Here is a 20,081-nt window from a genome sequence, read left to right as displayed (position 1 = left end):
CGGAGAGTATAACAAATAAGAAAAGGAGATTTGAATGTGACACATGAAGAAGCAAATGAAATCACATTCAAAAATCATCTCACTTTAAATATTGCATACAAATATTTTTAAAAACAGGTGTTATAGTTAATAGAAAAACTATTGCTATTACCAATATATATTCAGTCAAAAAATTATTTAATCTAATACAGGATCAATCTGAAAATTAGTAAATTTAACAGGATTTACAGTGTGTTCAATATAATAAAAATGCACTGCATGAAGATCTAGAAAACTGCAGTAGATTAAGTTTATTTCTAATCAGAAAACTAAAAATCCTTTTGATGACAGTATTTCTAAATTTACATGTAGTTAATTGGAAACCAACCTGTTATACCAACCTTTTGTATATTGAGCTTATCTCCATACGATATTTTCGATCCATTGGATATATTTTGACACCCTTGTATAAATAGCAGGTACGTTTTCCTGGCCACACAATTTTCCAAAAGACGTTACTCCCAGCACATAAAATTTACATTGATTTTCTTCATCCCTTACGAATAGTGGTCCTCCAGAATCCCCCTATAATTTGTATTATTAATCTTATTGACTTTGCTGTTAAGTGTATCATACTAAGCAAGTATCCCGGCCTCCCCTTAGCTCTCCAGCACAAAGCATAGAGTCCACGATGCCTTTCGAAAGTTGGCTATTAGTTTTAATATCCTTTTCGTAAGCTTTAGTGCAAACGCTGTTGTCGTAGATGTTCAGATTTACTTTCAGAAGTTTGTCGCTGTTTGGTCCGGCATAATCTATTATTAGAAAATAATGTAGACCGGTTACTGTAAAATGGCGGTATTATAATAAATACCAGTTTGTCCCCATCCTGTAGCTGAAACAGTTGTTTGGTTAATACGGGACTTTGGGTATAAGCAAGCAGGTCTGACAACGTCTGAGAACTGTATTCGTTTGTGTGACTCCAACAAAGCAATGTCATTATATTTCTGTGGGTACCTGTACTCTGGATGGACCACTACTCGCTCTATAAGGTAATCAGTTCTTGCGATTTCGTGGTCCTTGCCCATATCTAAAGCTCCCAGACGGATCCATTTAGGACTACTATCCAAAAGCCATACAGGTGTCCAATTACTTTATTTTTTTTGAGTTAAATCCCACTTACTCTACAGAATAGGTACAATGTGCAGCTGTTAATACCCAACGGTCACTAATCAGCGTCCCTCCACATCTCCACTCTGGCTGATTTTCAGAATTAGCAAAACCTATAGCAGTCTGAAAAAATAAAAGTTGTGAATTTAGTGTCAACTTGTTTCTATAAGTTTTTAAGCCGTAGTTCAACGACCCTAAAGGACACCAACCAACCATAAAGGGAAATTCTCCGGTGTAAGCTACAGTTCCTCCGACTACTAATGCTACACCACGATTAGAAAATTCGCATTTAGTTACGTTTATGCTCAAAGGCTCCACGTCTATTAACAGGGGAAGTGCGTGAACCACATCCGCTGTGTCTTCTGTGTATTCCGAACATTCTGTACATAAAATTTTTTATGTATTCTAATAGTTAATGATTGATTTTTTAATACTTTGTTCGCTTTTAGTTGATCCTTTAAATATTAACTTATCCTTTAAACCCTGATGAAGTCTTTCATCCGTAGGAAAAGTGAAATCTCCAGCACTTCCAATACCCAAATCATTCGGAGTTGGAGTATTTTTCTTATTTACCTCTGAAAGCGTTAATTATTAATCAAATGGTTTAATGACATATTTGATAACACTCACTATGTACACAACAAACTATGGGTACAGTAAGGTGGTGAAATCCACAAAGAGGTACGTTAATGTTCTGTTTAGCCAGTTCTTCCGCTCCTGGACAATCTTTGAAAAGCCTGCATATCCCTGTTTCTCCTGTTGTTTCAACGCTGCATGAACTACCCACTGCAATATACATATATTTAAAGTTGTTTTAATATTTGGACTCAAATTCAGTTATATATTTTATGTATTAAACATCATATATACCTTCTTCGGCATGGCTTTCCAAGGTTATACACAAAAATATTAAAACTTGCACAAACAATAAAAACGACTTCATTGTCGTTTCGTTTTGGTTCCGAACCGAAGACACTAAGTCATGATATGTACTTGAAACGTTTACAGGTAAACAATCAACCGAACTGCAACTATACAATATTTGCGAACTTCAACCGACTGACTAGGACTAGCGTCAATGAAGGCACGAACGAACACATCAGCATTTACGCTATTCGTTTGCTCAATTTGAAATGATTTCTTTAGAAATATCGACGGTAATTAAGCACTAATTATACACATTCCAGTTTTTCAACTTCGTTTTTGCATCTGCTTTGCGCGTTTCCTGTTACTGGTAAGGTCAATGACAAACGATTTATTGTAGGATTTTCACTGGTACAACTCGTTTCAGAGCGGCAGAATTATAGGAAACTCGTTTTAATTAGTCCTTTAATCTTATTTTAAATCTTTGACTTTCAAATTTGCTGTAGGTAAATGTTATATAGAGTTTTTAGTTTCATGGCGCTGTTTGCCTAAAAAAACAACGCAATGTAAGCATCATTGGAATTTTATTAAAATGTATAGGTATAGGGTGATCCGAAAGTAGTCCTATTAAAGGAATTAAAATAATACGTTCTCAATATGATTATTATGCATGTTAAATGCAATGGACCAACAAAATGAATAAAACGATCCTTTTATTATTATTTATAAACATTTATGTATAACATATTGTCACGTTTTAACGTAGTAGACTAAAGGTGTATAACAGGTCGCCGAAGGCGAGGGGCAAAAGTGATCATACACAACTGACCACAAAAAGACCCCTCGCGGAGCAGAACATGAGTGTCCGGGTAACTGGGAGGCCAGTCACCAAACTGCACCTTGAAAACGTACACCTCCAACAATTGGCAGACCCAAACTGACTCATAGAGTAACATACTCGGGGCAAGTCGGGACGAACATGGTGCAGTAAGCGCAGCACCCGGGCTTTAGCCGCCGTTGACTGCAGGGAAAACCTTGGTAATGCTGGGCTAAAAGAAGAAACAGAGAAAAATAGAGAGAAGCGGGAAAAATTTAACTTACATGACTCCATTACTTCTTTTTTTTTGACCTTTTCACTTCGGCGACCAGTTAAACAATGAATTAGGTTGTAAGGGTAACATCTACATCTCTTCCTGTGGGACGTACGGCTGGGTGTGGCCACGGATATGGAAATCAGTAGACCAGTGCCTTTAGATGGTTTGAAACGCTGTTTAAATATCCACATCATGACGCCAATTTGCCGGTCTTGCTGATTCAGACGGTCTACTGGGGGAGACCGGGGCAAGACTAGGTAACGGAACATAGTGCAATTTATGTTATCTGTGACAATATAGTGATGAATAATTAAATTTGAGGTGTGTAGCTGCATTACGCAAATTAAAAATTTTAAAACGCGCGCGATGTCAAAGTAATTAGCAGTATATTATATTCTTGTGGTTTTTAGTACAAATTTAAATACTGCTTTACCAATGCGCAACATCCGTACAGTTTAAATTATTGCTATTTACATCATTTTAATGTGGACATTAAAAAATAGTTAAAAAACATTCAGGAGGTAATAATTCAGAACATTAACTTATCTCCATTTCAAAGGCCGAATATATATACGAAAAATCAAAATAAGATAACAAACGGTAATTACAATTTGTAATTGTTCTCTTTCCTTACCAGTAACTTAACTCTCTGTAGATTAGAGAGCATTCACAGCACCTTTTTGCCATCATGACATTAATTTAATCTCATGTCTTGGGACATATCAACAGGCAAGTGTCTCTTCCCCTCTAATCAAACAAAATAAAACATCAAAACTATTTAAAAAACTTTTTAATTTGGCACAAGTTTTTAGTCATAAAAATAACTCTTATATAACAGTAGACTCTCAAACATTAATAACTTTATGATCACATTTATTAAAGTGAGCAAGTAATGAGGTTTATGCGCTGTTTAAGTTTATTATAAATTAACGAATACCATAACAGCAAATATGGTTGTGTTATATAACTAAGCCATAGTTGACAGTCTGAGAAAAAATGTGAAAATAAAACTTAACGTCTCTAATATTGCTTTGCAAAAGAAATTTCTAAAAAAAATCTTAAATACCTACATATGGATATTTTAGCCGTATGAATGAATGTATAGAATAATAAGTTATAAATATGAAACTTAAATTTAAATGTAGGGTAGAATAAACTGAACAAATATTGCAACTAAAACATTGCAATTCAAGCAGAACCGGTAAGTCCCTAATTTGCTTAAAAATAGTATTACTCGTAAAAATCCTTTTTAATCCTGGGTAGATTCATTGCACCTGATTCGTACTGAGTACTACTTCTCACTAATTTTGTTTTACCACTTCGCTGTAAAAGGTAAAAGAAATAATATTATCCCTTAACCTTTTACTAAAAAAACTTACACAAATATATGTAGTTGCAGTGTATTAATATGTTAATAGTCTGTCCGTGTATGAACTAGTTAAAACGGGAACCTCTATCGGAAAAAATTAAAGTGTTGAATCGTTAAGTGTACCAAAACCACCAAAAACTGGGTAGCACAACAATAGCGAGGATTTTACTACATATATACAGGGCGTTCATTTATATTTTTGTGTTGAACCTATAATAGGTTCACAAAGCCGGTTATCCTTTTGCTAAAGTGTAATTTTGTAACCATACAACTCAACGCCTTGTATAAAGTAGTATTGCACAAATTAAGCTTTGGACGATCCGACTTTTGACAACACCAATTTCTGTCCATCACCTCTACAACTTCCCCCACCACACAAAACTGACTCGGCAACGAAACGTACGATTTTCCTCTCCTTTTCTTTTCCTATGTCTTTTTTGACTTGAGCTTTTCGTTGAGCTTCTCTTGCTTGAAAAGCCAGGTAAGCAGGCACTGTCCAAAGTTTACTACCAGCTGTAAGCAGGATTTCCATATTACGACAGCACACTGCCGCACCATTAATTTGTTTTGCTAGTTCTTCCTTGGTCACCTGCTTATCAATTAATTTGCGATCCCTACAAGAAAAAACTATAAAATAAAAAAAACAAATAGAACAAAACGAAAATACTTAGGGAGTAGTAGTCTTGGAGGAAAAAGTGAAGGGGCAGTAATCATTGCAACATTATGAAGCCCCATCCTGTTTTTATTTTCATTTTTAATAATGTTCAAAAATAAATCCAGTAAAACTCGGAAAGTGTTTCGATGTTCTATCGGTAGCATTAAAACTAGTAAATTCAATGCCCTGACCCGATCCTCGTTGTTTGGAATGGCTACAATTGCAAACCTGTTAAACCAAAATCTACAAACCAGTTAAAACAAAACATACAACCAGCCTTGAAAAACATATCAAACAATTCCATAGTAAAAATCGGGTCCGGCAAATCCCTGAGCAATTTCTTAAGTACTCCAGTCAGTTCATGGACGGTGGCCTGTTTTAGCAATCCCTGAACATGAACAGGATTTGTGTAAAACTTAGTTTCGATTTCATTGCATAAATTCTCGAGTTTTTGCTTCTGCCCTGCCAGCCTTAAAATCCCCTCTTCTGTTATGCACCTCGTGTTCAATTGGTTAATAACAATTTGGAAAATTTGAGGCACCATAGAGTTGTCATTTGGTGTTGGCATATCCCGCATTACCAACGTAGATAAGTTCACTCCAAAAACGCTTCCTCCTTTACAATATGCTCAATGTAAGATAAAACATTCCAAGATGACCCGAACCTTACCTTTACTCTTAGTACTGGCCTTCTTTTTGTGATAACTTAATTTATACTGATCAAATATGGCAACTAATTCCACATATAACAGTGGTTTTAAATACTGATATTCACTATCACTCAACTCATCCACATACACTCCATCATCCAACTCCCAACTCTGAAATTAAACCATAAATCTCTAAATGTAAAATTAAGCAAATGAAATTACTACCGCTGAATCGTACTTCACTTCGCTTTGCTTAATCAGTCCTTCAAAGCTTAAAGTTTCATTTTCGTTAGGTTCATTGCAGTGACGTATGTACACAGTACTGCAATGGTTATTTGTCGGAATACTACTGCTAGTTCTTGTCAACTGAGAATGAAAATTAGGAGCTGATGACCCCAATATATCCTAACAAAATTACCAAATTAAAACTATTACCTCCTGGTTAATTTGATATATTTACCGAGTTTTGCGTTTTTAAAGGTTGCAGGTGCACCTCGGTAGTAGGGTCACTCCCACTTCTTTCTCTCACAGGTCGGATTGGAGAGCCCCCTTCGGTTAGAGGCTGATACCCTTTTAATACTACATTTTCGGATCCCAAGTGGGCAATATCGCCTCTATTGTCATACTTGTTGAATTTTTTACTTTGTAATGGTACACTAGATGTCGACTTGACCTTTGTTTTTGTGCTTGAATGGTGCGTATTATCTACAGAACTGAAAACAGTTCTACTGTCAACCAACCCATTGTGAATTAAACATAAATAAGGTGTTTTAATGACATTTGAGTGAATACTGAATGTAGTACAGTATGTTAAAGTTGTAGTCAACACGATTTTAGTAAAAAGGTGTTAAAAAGGGTGAAATATAAATTATGAATTTACAGGAATAACTGTCAATATAATAAAAAAGTTTGTTATATTAACGTTCAAAATAAGTTTTAAGGCTTAATTAATTTAAACTAGTCCATAAAGGCAACGTGTTGTAAAATAGGTAATGACCATTCTTTCAGCTGCATGAGATGGTCATATTTAGATGTTTCAATAGGGAGCAGCCTTTTATGAAGTAATTAGGTTTTCTAGGTTTTACTTATTATTTTATTTCTAATCGTTCTTTTTTTCCAAAAGCTTCCATATTCTTCTGTGAAGTGAATTTTGTAGTTAGCTTACTTTATTAGGCTGTTTGCATGCTTCTTTACAACGCTATGTCTGACAGGCATAGAAGGTTTTGAGTAACAAAATTATTTTCGTTAGATATAGAAGTTTTCGACAAGTTCTCATAGGTAGCGTTGTTTACCTATTTAGGAGAGTTTTCTTGCAGATAAAAAAAACGTTAAATAATACTGAAAATTTTCAACACTTCTAAAGTTTAAAAAATCAGACTTAGGAGCTTTTGATAGTAAAAGACGACAAACTACGAGAAACGCTTGCCACTGTCAACTATTTCTCTAAACTTTATATTTTATTCGTTAAACTAAAACCTTTTTACAACAAAGTGAGTAAGAAATGTGTTGGTAGTACGGTAATGCCAATTGACTTACTAAATTTAAAAAAATATCCTGTAAAAGTAAAAAACGATACAAACAATCAACTACAACACCCAACTAATTGATTTAACGGTTATTAACATGCAATAACAATAAATGTGTTAATAATAAAAAAAAACTCTACCAACTATAATTCCCAAACAATGCAACGATTCCACGTGGAATCATTTCCAAATTGGCTGCTACACACTCTAATCATAATAACTTGCTTCAAACACATTTTACGTTATTACGACTCAAATGCTACACAAAAGCACTAAAAGCATGTTTGTATTAGAAACTCAACAACCGAAACATCATACCGGAGCAGTGTAAGAAGCGGCATTTGAGCGACTTTAAAACACCTCCTTCGTAGAGAAAACTGCAAATAATAGTCTAATTCAAAGCATCGGTAAAATAATAGCATATAAACATCGCAAAAGATAATGTAAATTCCTAATGAAATATGCATAGCTTCTCTACGATAATACCTGTCAGTGTATTTAGTCAACCAATGGTCAACGAGGTAATTAAAATTTCATTACAGTACCGTCGCAACTGATAAATAAAGTCTTGATACACATATTTATTACTATATCAACAGGTAATTAAATAACAGCTTTGATATAGTCCCATCGGTGTTGAATAATTTTTTACGTTGAATAATATGACTAATTGTTAGTCTGAAATTTTGCGATTGGTATTTAAGTGGGCAGAGACAACCAATAAACGAAATGTAAATATCTAATCATATTTACATAATATGTATGTAATAGAAATGGCAACTCAAGAAATATATCACTTTTCACTTATCTGTGTGATGGTTAATAACTAGCAAAATAGACAGCAAAATATGAAATCAAAACTTTTTAACCATATTGCAATGCAATGCATGTTAGCTGCATGCAAATTTGTAGCCACTCCATACTGAGAATATAATGCGACAAATATCCGTTAGTGATTCAGGCAAAGTAACGTACACGTTAACCCAAAAACATCTAACCTACCCACTAGCTACGTATCTACCGTCCTTAGAATGTGAGTTCATACTTTTTCCTAAATTGGAACAGCACCACTTTTTTGTGCAGCAAAATCAAAAATAAATACAGATTAATTTTTATATACGATAGTGAAACGGTTTAGTAGTAAATTACGTGCACAAAAGTATTGATTTTAAAAACAATACTTACAACGGAGGTAGAGATGATAATTGGTGGTCTTCGTCAGAAGTGAGATCTTCGTTTTGTGAGTTAGGGTTGTCGTTGGAGTCTAAAGAATCGGGAGTTGCACTCCGAGACCTGGTCCCAGTGCTCGACGTCTAAAAATTATGAAAAACAAATAAAAAAATGTAAATAAAGTTGGATATTCAGGATATTCTATACCCTATTTAGCACTTACAATGTCTTATCTATTAAATAAAATTTGAAACTACCCAAAAAATTATTGAGCAGTTCCCTATAAATATTTTCTGGCAAAACAAACAATAACTCCCCTTTAAAATCCCACCAACATAACGCCTTTCTTCCTTTTTCTAAACAATTAAAAGCAAAATCTGTCTATTGCATTTACTACTATACTACTCAAGCATACCATTTCACATTCAAGAGGTTACTAGCACAATCCTTTATAATCCGCCAGCTGTTCCGCAATTTTCAAGAGAAATAATGTTAAATTAATAACTCTTAGTGACTTAGCGTTTTGCTTAATTCAGCCCTGTTTATTGTATCACCCATGCATCACAATTTAATAGGCCTAAATAAAGTTAATTACACGCAAAATTACTTATTTCAACTCATTTTCGACCTTACATACAAGTATTTTTGGAAGCAAGAACTTTAATTTTTGAAGAAAATGGGCGTTATTAAAATACTGTACCCCTCAAACCATGAAACATTAACATTATTAATTTTCTTGAGTTGTATGCCCAAACGTTAGTAAAAATCTGAATATAGGTAATATGAAACCAAAAAATTCTTTCTAGATGTACAAATAAAAAATGGAAAAACTTACTTCAAGATTCCAAGCAACATCCCTAACATCCTGACGCTGTTTCCGCCTAGGTTGACGACTGCGCAAAGTCTTATTAAGGGTATCAACACGAAATCTGACAGTTTGAGCCTGCTTTTCGGTTAAATGCTTTTGCCTAACCGAGTTTACTACGACATTTTCGGAAATTTCCTTGCCCTGTTGGTAAAGTTGGTTCAAATCCGATAAACCAGCTTTAACCAGAAAGTCTGTTGCTTGTTCAGCCTCTGAAACAGATGGATTATTAACAAATTCCTGGAATACATGTAAAGAAACTAGTTTATTGGTAATCAAACAACTTGACAATCAATTATGTCATTGTTTAAACTTGAGTTGAAATAAAGGTGATAAAAGTTAAAAATCTTATGCACTTCATAATGAATAATTAAACTTACCGTTTGGAATGTGTTCTTCTAATTCTAGATTGTGGATATCATGTTGAGTATCATTAACTTCATCCAAGTAGTAACTATAAGGATCTTCAGATTCCATAACTTAACAATATGGAGCATTTAAATCAGTTGAGGCATTCCTTGAGGTTAGTATTCTGAAATTAAACCAACAGTTGCAACAACAAAATAAACAGTGATACAACAAAATGTTTCAACTTGATGAATAATATACAATCACAGCCCACACAATTGAATTCAGAAAAGTATTAAATGGAAACAGTTGAGATTACTGAGGCAATAAAAGTTCTGTTATCTCTCTCTGTTATAAAGTTATAATCAGTATGCAAAGTTTTAACCACAATTTTAGAAATAATAAAGTTCACTAATACTGTCAAATTCCTGAGAGGTAATTAATTACCAATTTGAATTTTCGTCAAAGATCAGTAGACAATAATCTGAATTTAATGCGGGACTGAAGTACATAGTCACCATCCAACACTGCGAAATGTTTATGAGTTGGGCTGTTCAACTTTATCAATGAATACCGGCTATTGTGTAAAGTAGAACACCTAACCCACACGTATGTGTCTAATCTTAAAATGTAGTGTAGTTTACCGAGATATTTAAATTTTTTAGTTAGGAAACGCGCCGATTACTCACGCTTTAGTATAATGAAACAAGTTGCCTACGTCTTAAAGTTTTGCTCAATCGTCACTGAGTTAGAAATATGTTTAGAAATAATGTTTGTCAGCCTCCAGTTCATTACACCAACAATTTACAAGAAATTACTTTTTGTTTTCTCTCTAAGCTCCATCTTTACAAGGTCATTAAACCACTAAAACACTCTCTAACCTTGTGTTAAGTACAATAAATAATAAACTAAAACTAATGCAGATTATAAGGCAAAATTAAATTGTAATATAACAACAATCAAATCTTGTCAATGACTAGCTTTACTAATTATACTATGGTATTAAAATGGTTTCTAAAAATTTCGGGGTCACAACGAGAAAGTGTATTGAACAGACTCGATTTCTTGTATAGGTAGTTTTGCTTCTTGCCAAATTCTTATACGGGGTGTTTCAGTTTAGTAGCCTAAATTGAACTAATAGTTAGTAGAACATGTAATTAAGCTGAATTTGCAAGTAGTTCCTGTACACAGGTCAAGATAAAGTTTTTGACACATTTAAGGCAATTAACTTACTTCTTATGGTCTATCATTACTCTCACCTTTGTGTACTCTCTTAATAAAATGTTTTCAAAGTTCAAAAAAACCTAGTAAGGGGTGTAAAAGTGGCACATCAAAATGTAGGACTAATTTACTGTTTATAACTACAAAAACTGAAAAAGCTTTACTTTAATATACATATTTTCTGTTGTTTTGATATAGTTAATATATGCGAATATATTTGAATAATGACGCTAAACAATGCAGTGTGTGTGAACTGTGAAGTACGCTCTTCATTATCGCATTAGATAAGTTTTAACTAATTTTTTAAAAAACAAAACACATAGTATACAAGCCTTTGGAGCCATAATTATTGAGAATCATTTTTGAAATTATTTTTCTATTTTTGGGAAATTACAAGGAAAAATCCTTGTTCTGTGTGCATACTGCGAATGTAAATATTTGACAAAAACAGTTGAAGGTTGCAGTATCAGGTATTGTTCACCTTATCGCTTTATGAAGGAAAATACTTAATACAATAAGCTAGTTTAATTAAGCAAGTTCCTGGAAAGTGTAGAGCAATACACTATTATATCTATGTAATCGGTTTATGAACTGATGGAGTGAAGAAATCTTATAACAAAACAAAATTTGACTATTCTGAAGAAATGCAGTAATATGACCAGGCATCAAAATTAACAATAGAGTAAAATGTATCTGATCACCCTTTACAGATTTTGCGCTCAAGTTCCTTAATAAAAATTCCAGGTGAAAATTTTTGCCTCATTAACAATACGTATTATTTAATAATAAATAGCAGAACTGGAAGTTATAATAAATAACACGCAACACTTTCATGACAATTGCTAGGATATAATACAAAAATTAGCTGTTCAGGAATCGGTTGAGAACACAAACTTTCTTCACATATTTCATTAAACTTTTAAGTAGCAAAATAGACATCTCCCTATATTTGTGTAATGATTCATTTTACAATACCAAAAATTTGATAAGACATACTGATAACCTTATTTTGTATATTTCATTGATAAATAAAATATCTAATTGAAATTAATTTACCTTGACAAGAAAATGTTTTTTATGGATCTTCTTGCAATTACAAAAGAGAAAAAAAAATTGCAAACAGGCCATAAAACAAGAATTTATGGCAGCAACACAAAACATGTTTTTCTAGTAGAGAAATTACACTTGTAAGTAAAATTATGCAAAAAGTAACTGCATTCTGAGGTGTTCAACGATAAGTGATATTTCCTTTATAACCTTGTTGTTATTTAGACCATCAGAGCAGTGAAAGCTTCTATGTATATTTAAAATAATTATATAATTTTCTTTTAATTACATATTACCCAAGGGTATAGGGTGGGCCCTCAGTGTGATGCCATGCATAGGTCTGTTACTCAACCCTACCTGAATTGATTACAAAAGAAACATCAACAAAGCTGAATGAAAACTGCAAGCAAACCATAAATTACAACATTAGAAGATCCGCTTCAACTGTTTTCACGCTTTTACGGTATGTGGTTCCATTCAACAGTTACCTCACAATAAAAACAAATCTCAGTTAAATTAAAGGTGAAAGGAAAAGGAACCAAGAAAGTATAATATGCTTAATTAAATGTTTGCAATTTGGTAGAATAAGTCAATCATGAAAGAAGGTGAAATGAAACCAAGCTTCATATAGCTTATATGTGTCTAATGTGATTAAGGTGAATCGCCTATTCCATTAAAGAAATTTCAACTAGGATATTAATGCAAATTTAAGCGAGAACAGCTTTAATTATTTATCAAAGTCTGGGTCAAAGCATTAAGAACAAGATTAAAGTCAAACGGTAGAATGGATTAGTTTAAAGGCGCTCCTGGGGAAGTTTTCAACATTATAATAATACTTATATAGCATTCATAACTGTAATTTGTTGAGGTATGAAAGTAACATGCACTTGCTGCACAAACAACTAAATAAACAAGGAGAATGCTGAGTGGTTCAATTATTATAATAAGACAATGCAAAATTACTACAACACTTAACTTGCAGATTTTAAATAATATCATTGTATGTACAAAATGACAATTAAAACCATTCCTACTTAAAACAAATAAAATTGTAAAATTCTGTACAAACTTGTTACACCAACTTGCACTAATGTGGTATACCTACTACAATTATTAAATAAATGACCTAATATATGATCCAAAGGTCTAATTATTACCTCATTTGTTACCAACCTTGTATCTTTGGACAACTTGATTGACATTACAATATAAAAAGAGCATTAAACAATTAAGAGGTTTACTTTTAACGTTTAGACATAAACAATTGTTTGACTGTAAAAAGCTTTTAATAGCATAGTAATAATTTTTTTGGCACCTTATTTGTGATTCAGTAACTTGTTCATTTTTTGTTTAAATGGATGTTTCTTGTTACTGTTTCATGAATGATATTGGGAAAGTAGGTAATAAATAACATCACAATATATTTTTAATAATTTGTCATACTCTTTATACTGAAAAAATTACTTTGTTGAAGCTTGCATTTTCTATCAAGAAATACCTACTCGTAGCCAAGTGAATAATTAAATCAAGCCTTGGCATTAAACAAAAAGTGACACCTTACATTAATTGATCTATATTAATTTTTTAATTTTCCTATTCAAATCTTGGATTGTGTTTTTGGAACTTTCTTGTTTGCCTTCTAGTTTTAGGCAAAATTAAATTCCAAACCATTTAAAAAATTCTTACTGTTTGAGAAAAACCTTGACAATACTGGCTGTTTAGTTTAATAAGTATGTATATGTATGATTATTGTTATGACACAGAAAAGATGTTTATAAATATTTGTTATGTCAATGACCAAGCCCATGACAACAGTTTTACAACAAATTCATAATCAACATACAAATGTTTCAAACCAGAAAACTAGTATTTGTCACAATATCAAATAGTGTAAATTTATACAAACTTGGACTGCCAATACATAAAAATTATAGAAAGGAATTTTTGATTTCATGAAAAATGTATTTCAGTTTTTAGATACCTTCTCATACACATTGCATACCTTTTTAATAATATTCTAGTGGTTAGTTAACAGGACAATTACCTTAATATGAGAAACACACAAACCCAGGTACAAAGTTTAAAACATTTTTAAATTAATACATGAGTTTTTACTGAAATTATTCTTCCTTTATGGGTTTGAAAGTCTTGCTGTCTGACGACTACTCAAAGGAAATAGAACTATTATCATCAGTTGCAAAGTTGTCAAAATCAGCTGTGTTTAGGTTGGAAGAAAAATTGTCAGCAGATTATTTTTTTTTCTTTTCAAAGTAGCTTAAAATAGACAGACACCCCCGCTAACTACACCCCTACATTGAAAACCGTTGTACCTATTTAAATGCATATCAAGTCACATCACTACTATTGATGGAGCCAAAATCAGAACCTAGAAACACATTATTTAAACTTGACCGCCACCCAACAGTTGAGTAACACATCCAGCACGACTAATGACGCAAAATGAACTAAACAAATATTTACCTGGCTGAATTGATGAGTTCAAATACACGAATAAACCCAAACATAAGGTTTCCTCACATTTGTCAAAACACAAATTTTGGTAAAGAGTAAAGACAAAACGAACGTAACATAACCTTGATGAATCACTGCAAGCAGTACTAGCATACGTAAACTTTTCAACGATGAAAGATAAAATTACCAAACGAAAACAACACCGAACACGCTTTTAAATAAACTATCACCAAAGTCGGGCAAGCAACAATTCATTTTCAGTTAATTTTTTTTTGATAGGTGTAGGTAGGACAAGGTAAGACATTAACAAATATTTGAAAATGACAATGACATTTGTCATTTGTCACAGGGAATTTAGCATAAGGTTTGTTCAGTCATGCAGTTTACTAACTATTATTCAATTGTACACTTGCGTTGTATTAAATTTGGGGCCTACATCACTTTTCTTGTGTTGTAAACAAACCAAAAAATTCGAATTTTGAATGACAGAATAGTGACTTACTACGGCCAGTCGGTTTGTCAATTTGTCATTGTCATTGTCGATTGTCGGTTCTTTACTTTAGTCACTCCCAATTATTAGAAATTAATGTACTGGTTGTAATTTATAATTAATTGTAAAATGCGGGTTTTTTATTTAATTTTTATATTTATTTTTAAAGAGTTAATAGTATTAGTAAAAGCTAGTGAAGTTTTAGGATGTGGAGGATTTATAAAAAGCCACGTACCCATTGATTTTTCAAAAGTTGAAGTTAAACTGTAAGTGAGGTTATGTTTTTCTCTTTATTTATTTTAGAATTTTTATAGATTCTCTAAAATTACTTTATCCTAATTATGGCACTAAATGTTCTTTTCTAGAGTCACAAAACAGGGAATTGTAAAAGACCGTACAAACTGTGCACCTAATAATGGTTACTATTTTCTGCCCTTGTATGACAAAGGGGAGCTAAAGTTGGAGGTAATTTGGATTACACCTTAAAGTTACAGCTACAATTTAACTTTTGCAGCTGTCTCCACCTCCAGGATGGAGTTTTACCCCTAAAGAGATAAAGTTAAACATTGATGGAACAGACCCATGTAGTGCAGGAAAAGACATAAATTTTGTCTTTGAGGGTTTTGGTATAGCTGGGCAAGTTCAAAGTTTAGGAAGTGTGCCTGGTGGCCCTTCAGGTGTCACAGTAAAATTAGTGTCCAAAGAAGGAACCAGAATTACTCAAACTCTTCAGGATGGAAGTTTCTCTTTCTCTCCTGTTTTTCCTGGATCTTATGTAGTTTCTATATCTCATCCAAAGTAATGCTTACATGATTAATTTATTAGTTCTGCTGAATGTTCTGTGTGGTTTACAGGTGGAAGTTATATAAAGATTCTATTAAGGTGCAAGTAACTGAAGGAAATACAGAATTGGTTGCTAATAGTTTAGTTGTTCAAGGATATGATGTGAAAGGAAAAATTGTAACTGCTGATGGTGGTCCTATAAAAAATACTGTTATTGCCCTTTTCTCTCAACAAAAGGTTTGATTTATATATTTTTTATCAAGAAAATCAAATTTATTAAAATACCTTCCAGGGTCAAAATGTGAATGTTGATGGTTGTGATAAATCTAAACCAAATGGAATACCTTTTGCTGAACAATTTCTCTGTCTAGTCACTTCAAGTTCAACAGGAGAATTCAATTTTCCAGTAATACCTACAGGAAGTTACTTTGTTCTTCCTTACTATAAGGAGAAAAACATTCATTATCAGCCTGATACAATTGAGTTTTTTGTTAAACATGGAAGTGTTGTATTGGAGCAGAATTTTGAGGTATTTATTTAAAGTGGTTGGGTTTTAAACTTGAAATACAGTACATATATACTAGTTTTATTATCTGAATTATAGCAACTGGTATTTCTTGCAGTAATTACCTATAAGATGTAAATGATGAGTTGTTGATTTAATTTAACCAAGTGAACAGAAAATTACTGCAATGCTTTAAGTCACAATGGTATTACCTATACAAAACATAATTAAGTCCTTTTTGATCCTGTAAATAAATTAGAACCATATTTCTGTTTTGGTTCAACTTGTGCATATATTACAGTTGCAAGTTAAAAGAGTTTTTAGGTCAGTTTCCAGAAAAAGTAGAGCTCTAAATGGGTTTCTTTTATTGAAATAAGATGCTTTCTAAGAAAAATTTGTCTCAGGGTGTTGTACATTTTGTCATCAGTCACAAGGAAGGTTTAAGAGAAGCCTTAAATAGACATTTTTTTATTGCTATACATGTTGGCATTTTGAATTGCAATTAAAACAGGACATTCTGTAAAGTTAGTAAAAAAGTTAAAATTAATTGAAATATAGTTATTACAGTAATCTAAAAATGTAAATGTATAACAGGTAATTGGATTTAGTATTTCTGGGCGGGTAACCAATGGTCAAAACAACCCTATTCCAAATGCCAAAGTTTACATTAATGGCGTGGAATACACTAAAACTGACAAGTCTGGAAGTTATAAATTAGAAAAACTTAAAACAGGGTCTTACAAGTTGAAAGCAGAAGCAGGTTAATACTTTGGTCACTTCTGCAGCAGCCATTTTATTAATATGAATCTTTTAGATAATTTACAGTTCAATGAGCGAACCCTTAATATTGACCCCAGTTTGACGACTTTACCTGATTTAGTACCTTCAGCTTTTAAAGTTTGTGGTAAAGTTATCAGTGACAAGCCACAAAGAGTGACTTTCAGCCAAATTGGCTCAACTAACTTAATTCAGACTGTAACTAATGAACAAGAGTTTTGCCAATATTTAGCACCAGGTCGATATGAAATTAGTGTGCAAGTTAGTGATGAGGATAGACTGAAAGGTTTGCAGTAAGTTGTGATAGAGTTTTGAGATGCATTTTGTGTTAACACTATTTTTTTTATAGGTTTTTCCCTCTGACACAAAAAGTTGAAGTTTTTAATGAAAATGTTGATAAACTTGTATTTTCGCAGTTGAAATCAACTGTGAGTGGTAAGGTAGATTGTATTCAAAAGCAAGATTGTAAAGGTCTGAGTGTTAGTTTAAAAACTGGTAATGAGGAACTGATTCTTCCAGTTCGTGGTAAGTTGCTACTCAGCTTATATAGTTTGCTATCTAAAAATTCCTATTGTTACAGACTCAGTATATTCAGCTTCTGATGTACACCCTGGTGTTTATGAGGTTATTTTATCTAAGAATGATTTTTGTTGGGAAGCTTCCAAGCAAACTGTGAATATTAATGCTGAAAAAGTGCAAGTGGCTCCATTTACCCAAAAGGGTTACTTGTTGCAGTTCATTTCATCTCATGATGCTAAGGTTAAAATATTTTAAGGTACAAACATTATTTTTAAAAAAAACTACGGTTTGTAGGTGAATTATAAAGCTTTAAAACAAGGGAAGAATATTGAAATCAGTGTCAACAGTGGGAGCAATCCAATCTGCTTAGATTTACCCGGCCAATACACTTTCACTGTAAGCAGTTGTCATGAGTTTGATCCTAAAATTGTAACTTATGACACTAGTGCAGAAAAAAATCAAGTTACTATCAATGCTCAAAAACACACAATAACCGTGGCAATTGACGCAGAGAGAAATTACGGAGCTATTGAAGTTGAAGTCCAAATTGATGACGAGATAATCATGAAAACTGCCCAATTCAAAGACAACCAATACGAAATTCAACTGTTGCTCAAACCAGTAGATATAGCCACTTTGATCCCTAAGTCTGACAAACTGGTTTTCACTCCTGAAAAAGTTGAGGTTCAAGGCGCAACCGACTGTGTTCATCAAGGCAATAAATTCAAGGCTGCATTGGGAAAAGTTTTTGAGGGCCGTATAGAACCCCCGCTAAATGATGTACAGATTACGGTTGAGAATTTGCAAAATAACCAGGTTTATTCAGTGAAAAGTGACTTAAAAGGAAACTATAAGTTCCCTCCTTTGGATAACACTTTTGAGTACAAAATTACTGCCGAAAAGGAATCGTACTTTTTTATTGGCCCTGATCAGAGTGGAAAGTTTGTTGCGCAAAAACTGGCTGAAGTCAGTGTAGAAGTACTGGATGAAGATGATAGATCTCCTTTGATGGTATGTAACATTTCTCATTTTTTCCACAAAGAATTTTTTCTTTACAAATGTTCTCATAATTTTGAATATATCTTCTTTGTTAAATTGTCAATAATTTATTTTTCAAATACATTTTTATTAACGAAATATTGACAACACGGTTTCTATAGAAATTATCTTTGAATAAAATTATTTTAAAGTAAATTAATTTTTTGGCATTTGTTCTAAAAAATAATTTCGCAGAAAGTTCCATCTCTAGCGTGGTTAGACCTGATCTTAAACTACCTTGTAGGGAGTGCTACTTTCCCTTTCTGGAGGGGAAAGTTACAGAAAAAACCTTCAAACCGACTCAAAAGGAAAAATCACCTTTCACTCACTAAGCGCTAGCGAATATTTCTTAAGACCCATGATGAAAGAGTACAAATTTGAACCATCTTCGAAAATAATCGACGTCAAAGAAGGCGAATCAATTAATGTGATTTTAACGTAAGTTTTGTCGATTTCTAAGTTACAAGTCTTTACTTTTTTTCTGTTTAGTGGTAAACGTGTGGCATTTAGTGCTTTTGGCAAAGTTACAACTGTAAATAATGAGCCAGTAGAGAATGTTAACGTTATTGCTTCTGGTGTTGATAATTGCACTGGCCTGACTGAAGAGGCTACTACAGATGCGACTGGATCATTTAGAATCCGGGGTTTGCAGCCGTTTTGCAGCTTTAGAATCCAAGTCCAAGTCGGAAGCGGCCTTTCTAGTTTGGTTGAACGCACAAGCCCTGAATTCGTCACTGTCAATGTAAGTTGTTTTAATTAATTACTTTAGTTTGTCGATATAGTGGGTCTACATAATATTTTCAGAACATTTACGAAGATTTGAAAAATGTAACCATTAAAGTGTTTCGTCCCGTGCTTATTACTGATGTCTTAATTAAAATCTATGCAACCAAAGCTGAGCATTACCGCCACCTGAAACTTCTCTTGTACCGTGAATCAACCAACCCCTCATTAGTTCACTCTGCTTCTGTGGATAGCTTAAATATTAAAGTGGATAAAAACAGGAACTATGGAATTCTTTTCCATTTACCTTCCCTTCAACTTGACAACGCCGAGTACTCAATCCACTTGGAACCAGCTCATGGAGTTAAAGGAAAAACACAAATTGAATACTTCAGGGCGAACAGTTCGTTCAAGTACATTGAAATGGATTTCAGCCCTAAAACTAGCGTTAAAGAACAACCTATAAAGCAAACGTCACTCTGGACGATTGTTTTTGTTTTACTGCTGCTGTTAGGTGTTTACAACATTCAGATTATTTTAGAATTAGTGAAGAAACATTCCAATTTTAATATCGAAGGTTTGAGTTCCTATATTCCTATTCCTAGTGGTACCAAATCTGTTAGTGACTATGATGATAATATAGATCAACTTGTGCAGGACATCAATAATGCTAAAAAGCATAAATCGAAGAAAAGTAACTAAATTTATGATAGAGACATTTTTTGTTTTTTTTTTCCAAACTTTTTATGGTACAATTCTTGTATGATTTGTTGTGTCTGTTGTTTAAGTTAATATATACGTATTTATAAATTGTTTTGCT

At 33.0% G+C, this 20,081-nt stretch overlaps 3 protein-coding genes across 12 annotated transcripts; 1 reads left to right on the top strand and 2 right to left on the bottom strand.

Moving 5' to 3' along the window:
• Positions 1-141: 141 nt before the first annotated feature.
• LOC145739020 (venom protease-like) lies at positions 142-2,366 on the bottom strand. 3 transcript variants are annotated; one of them, XM_081994303.1, is made up of 9 exons: positions 2,017-2,365; positions 1,777-1,932; positions 1,581-1,721; positions 1,360-1,526; positions 1,160-1,269; positions 851-1,098; positions 616-791; positions 381-564; positions 142-198 (listed from the first exon to the last, which is right to left on the bottom strand). In XM_081994303.1, the coding sequence occupies exons 1-8, from the start codon at positions 2,087-2,089 to the stop codon at positions 397-399; spliced, it is 1,239 nt and encodes a 412-aa protein (XP_081850429.1). In that variant the 5' UTR covers positions 2,090-2,365; the 3' UTR covers positions 142-198; positions 381-396. The 3 variants fall into 3 exon arrangements, with proteins under 3 accessions (XP_081850429.1, XP_081850430.1, XP_081850428.1); XM_081994304.1 differs by having other exon boundaries at positions 142-564; positions 851-1,095; positions 2,017-2,366; XM_081994302.1 differs by having other exon boundaries at positions 142-564; positions 2,017-2,364.
• Positions 2,367-2,706: 340 nt separating this feature from the next.
• On the bottom strand, positions 2,707-14,720 carry LOC145739015 (rho GTPase-activating protein conundrum-like). 8 transcript variants are annotated; one of them, XM_081994292.1, is made up of 14 exons: positions 14,436-14,720; positions 9,719-9,870; positions 9,309-9,550; positions 8,489-8,616; positions 6,238-6,490; positions 6,003-6,182; positions 5,798-5,948; positions 5,399-5,743; positions 5,141-5,342; positions 4,877-5,087; positions 4,484-4,557; positions 3,739-4,427; positions 3,112-3,357; positions 2,707-3,059 (listed from the first exon to the last, which is right to left on the bottom strand). In XM_081994292.1, the coding sequence occupies exons 2-11, from the start codon at positions 9,813-9,815 to the stop codon at positions 4,543-4,545; spliced, it is 1,824 nt and encodes a 607-aa protein (XP_081850418.1). In that variant the 5' UTR covers positions 9,816-9,870; positions 14,436-14,720; the 3' UTR covers positions 2,707-3,059; positions 3,112-3,357; positions 3,739-4,427; positions 4,484-4,542. The 8 variants fall into 8 exon arrangements, with proteins under 8 accessions (XP_081850418.1, XP_081850412.1, XP_081850411.1 ...); XM_081994286.1 differs by lacking the exon at positions 4,484-4,557 and having other exon boundaries at positions 3,112-3,390; positions 14,436-14,719; XM_081994285.1 differs by lacking the exon at positions 4,484-4,557 and having other exon boundaries at positions 14,436-14,719.
• Positions 14,721-14,968: 248 nt separating this feature from the next.
• Positions 14,969-20,074, top strand: LOC145739012 (BOS complex subunit NOMO3). Its single transcript, XM_081994283.1, has 13 exons — positions 14,969-15,182; positions 15,282-15,381; positions 15,431-15,714; positions 15,771-15,936; positions 15,992-16,228; positions 16,799-16,964; positions 17,019-17,274; positions 17,331-17,506; positions 17,562-17,740; positions 17,795-18,511; positions 18,783-18,976; positions 19,028-19,280; positions 19,343-20,074. Exons 1-13 carry the CDS (start codon positions 15,046-15,048, stop codon positions 19,961-19,963), a joined length of 3,486 nt encoding a protein of 1,161 aa, XP_081850409.1. The 5' UTR covers positions 14,969-15,045; the 3' UTR covers positions 19,964-20,074.
• The last annotated feature ends 7 nt before the right edge of the window (positions 20,075-20,081 follow it).

Source organism: Ips typographus, linkage group LG16 (assembly GCF_016097725.1).
Source record: "Ips typographus isolate SLU linkage group LG16, UJ_Ityp_2.0, whole genome shotgun sequence".
Taxonomy (NCBI): Eukaryota; Metazoa; Arthropoda; class Insecta; order Coleoptera; family Curculionidae; genus Ips; species Ips typographus.
Note: the sequence above shows the minus strand (reverse complement) of the source record. Positions and strands in the feature narration are given on the sequence as shown.

Excerpts from the sequence above, each read along its gene's own strand:
- LOC145739020 (XM_081994303.1), bottom strand. The coding sequence starts at position 2,089 with ATGAAGTCGTTTTTATTGTTTGTGCAAGTTTTAATATTTTTGTGTATA. Across the intron at positions 1,933-2,016 it reads GGAAAGCCATGCCGAAGAAG|TGGGTAGTTCATGCAGCGTT; the intron begins GTATATATGATG and ends TGTATATTGCAG. Across the intron at positions 1,722-1,776 it reads CATAGTTTGTTGTGTACATA|AGGTAAATAAGAAAAATACT; the intron begins GTGAGTGTTATC and ends TAACGCTTTCAG.
- LOC145739015 (XM_081994286.1), bottom strand. The coding sequence starts at position 9,815 with ATGGAATCTGAAGATCCTTATAGTTACTACTTGGATGAAGTTAATGAT. Across the intron at positions 8,617-9,308 it reads ATGTTGCTTGGAATCTTGAA|ACGTCGAGCACTGGGACCAG; the intron begins GTAAGTTTTTCC and ends CATAATTTTTAG. Across the intron at positions 4,428-4,876 it reads AAGAAAAGGAGAGGAAAATC|CGAAGTGGTAAAACAAAATT; the intron begins GTACGTTTCGTT and ends TACCTTTTACAG.
- LOC145739012 (XM_081994283.1), top strand. The coding sequence starts at position 15,046 with ATGCGGGTTTTTTATTTAATTTTTATATTTATTTTTAAAGAGTTAATA. Across the intron at positions 16,229-16,798 it reads TATTGGAGCAGAATTTTGAG|GTAATTGGATTTAGTATTTC; the intron begins GTATTTATTTAA and ends AATGTATAACAG. Across the intron at positions 18,512-18,782 it reads ATGATAGATCTCCTTTGATG|GGAGTGCTACTTTCCCTTTC; the intron begins GTATGTAACATT and ends ACTACCTTGTAG.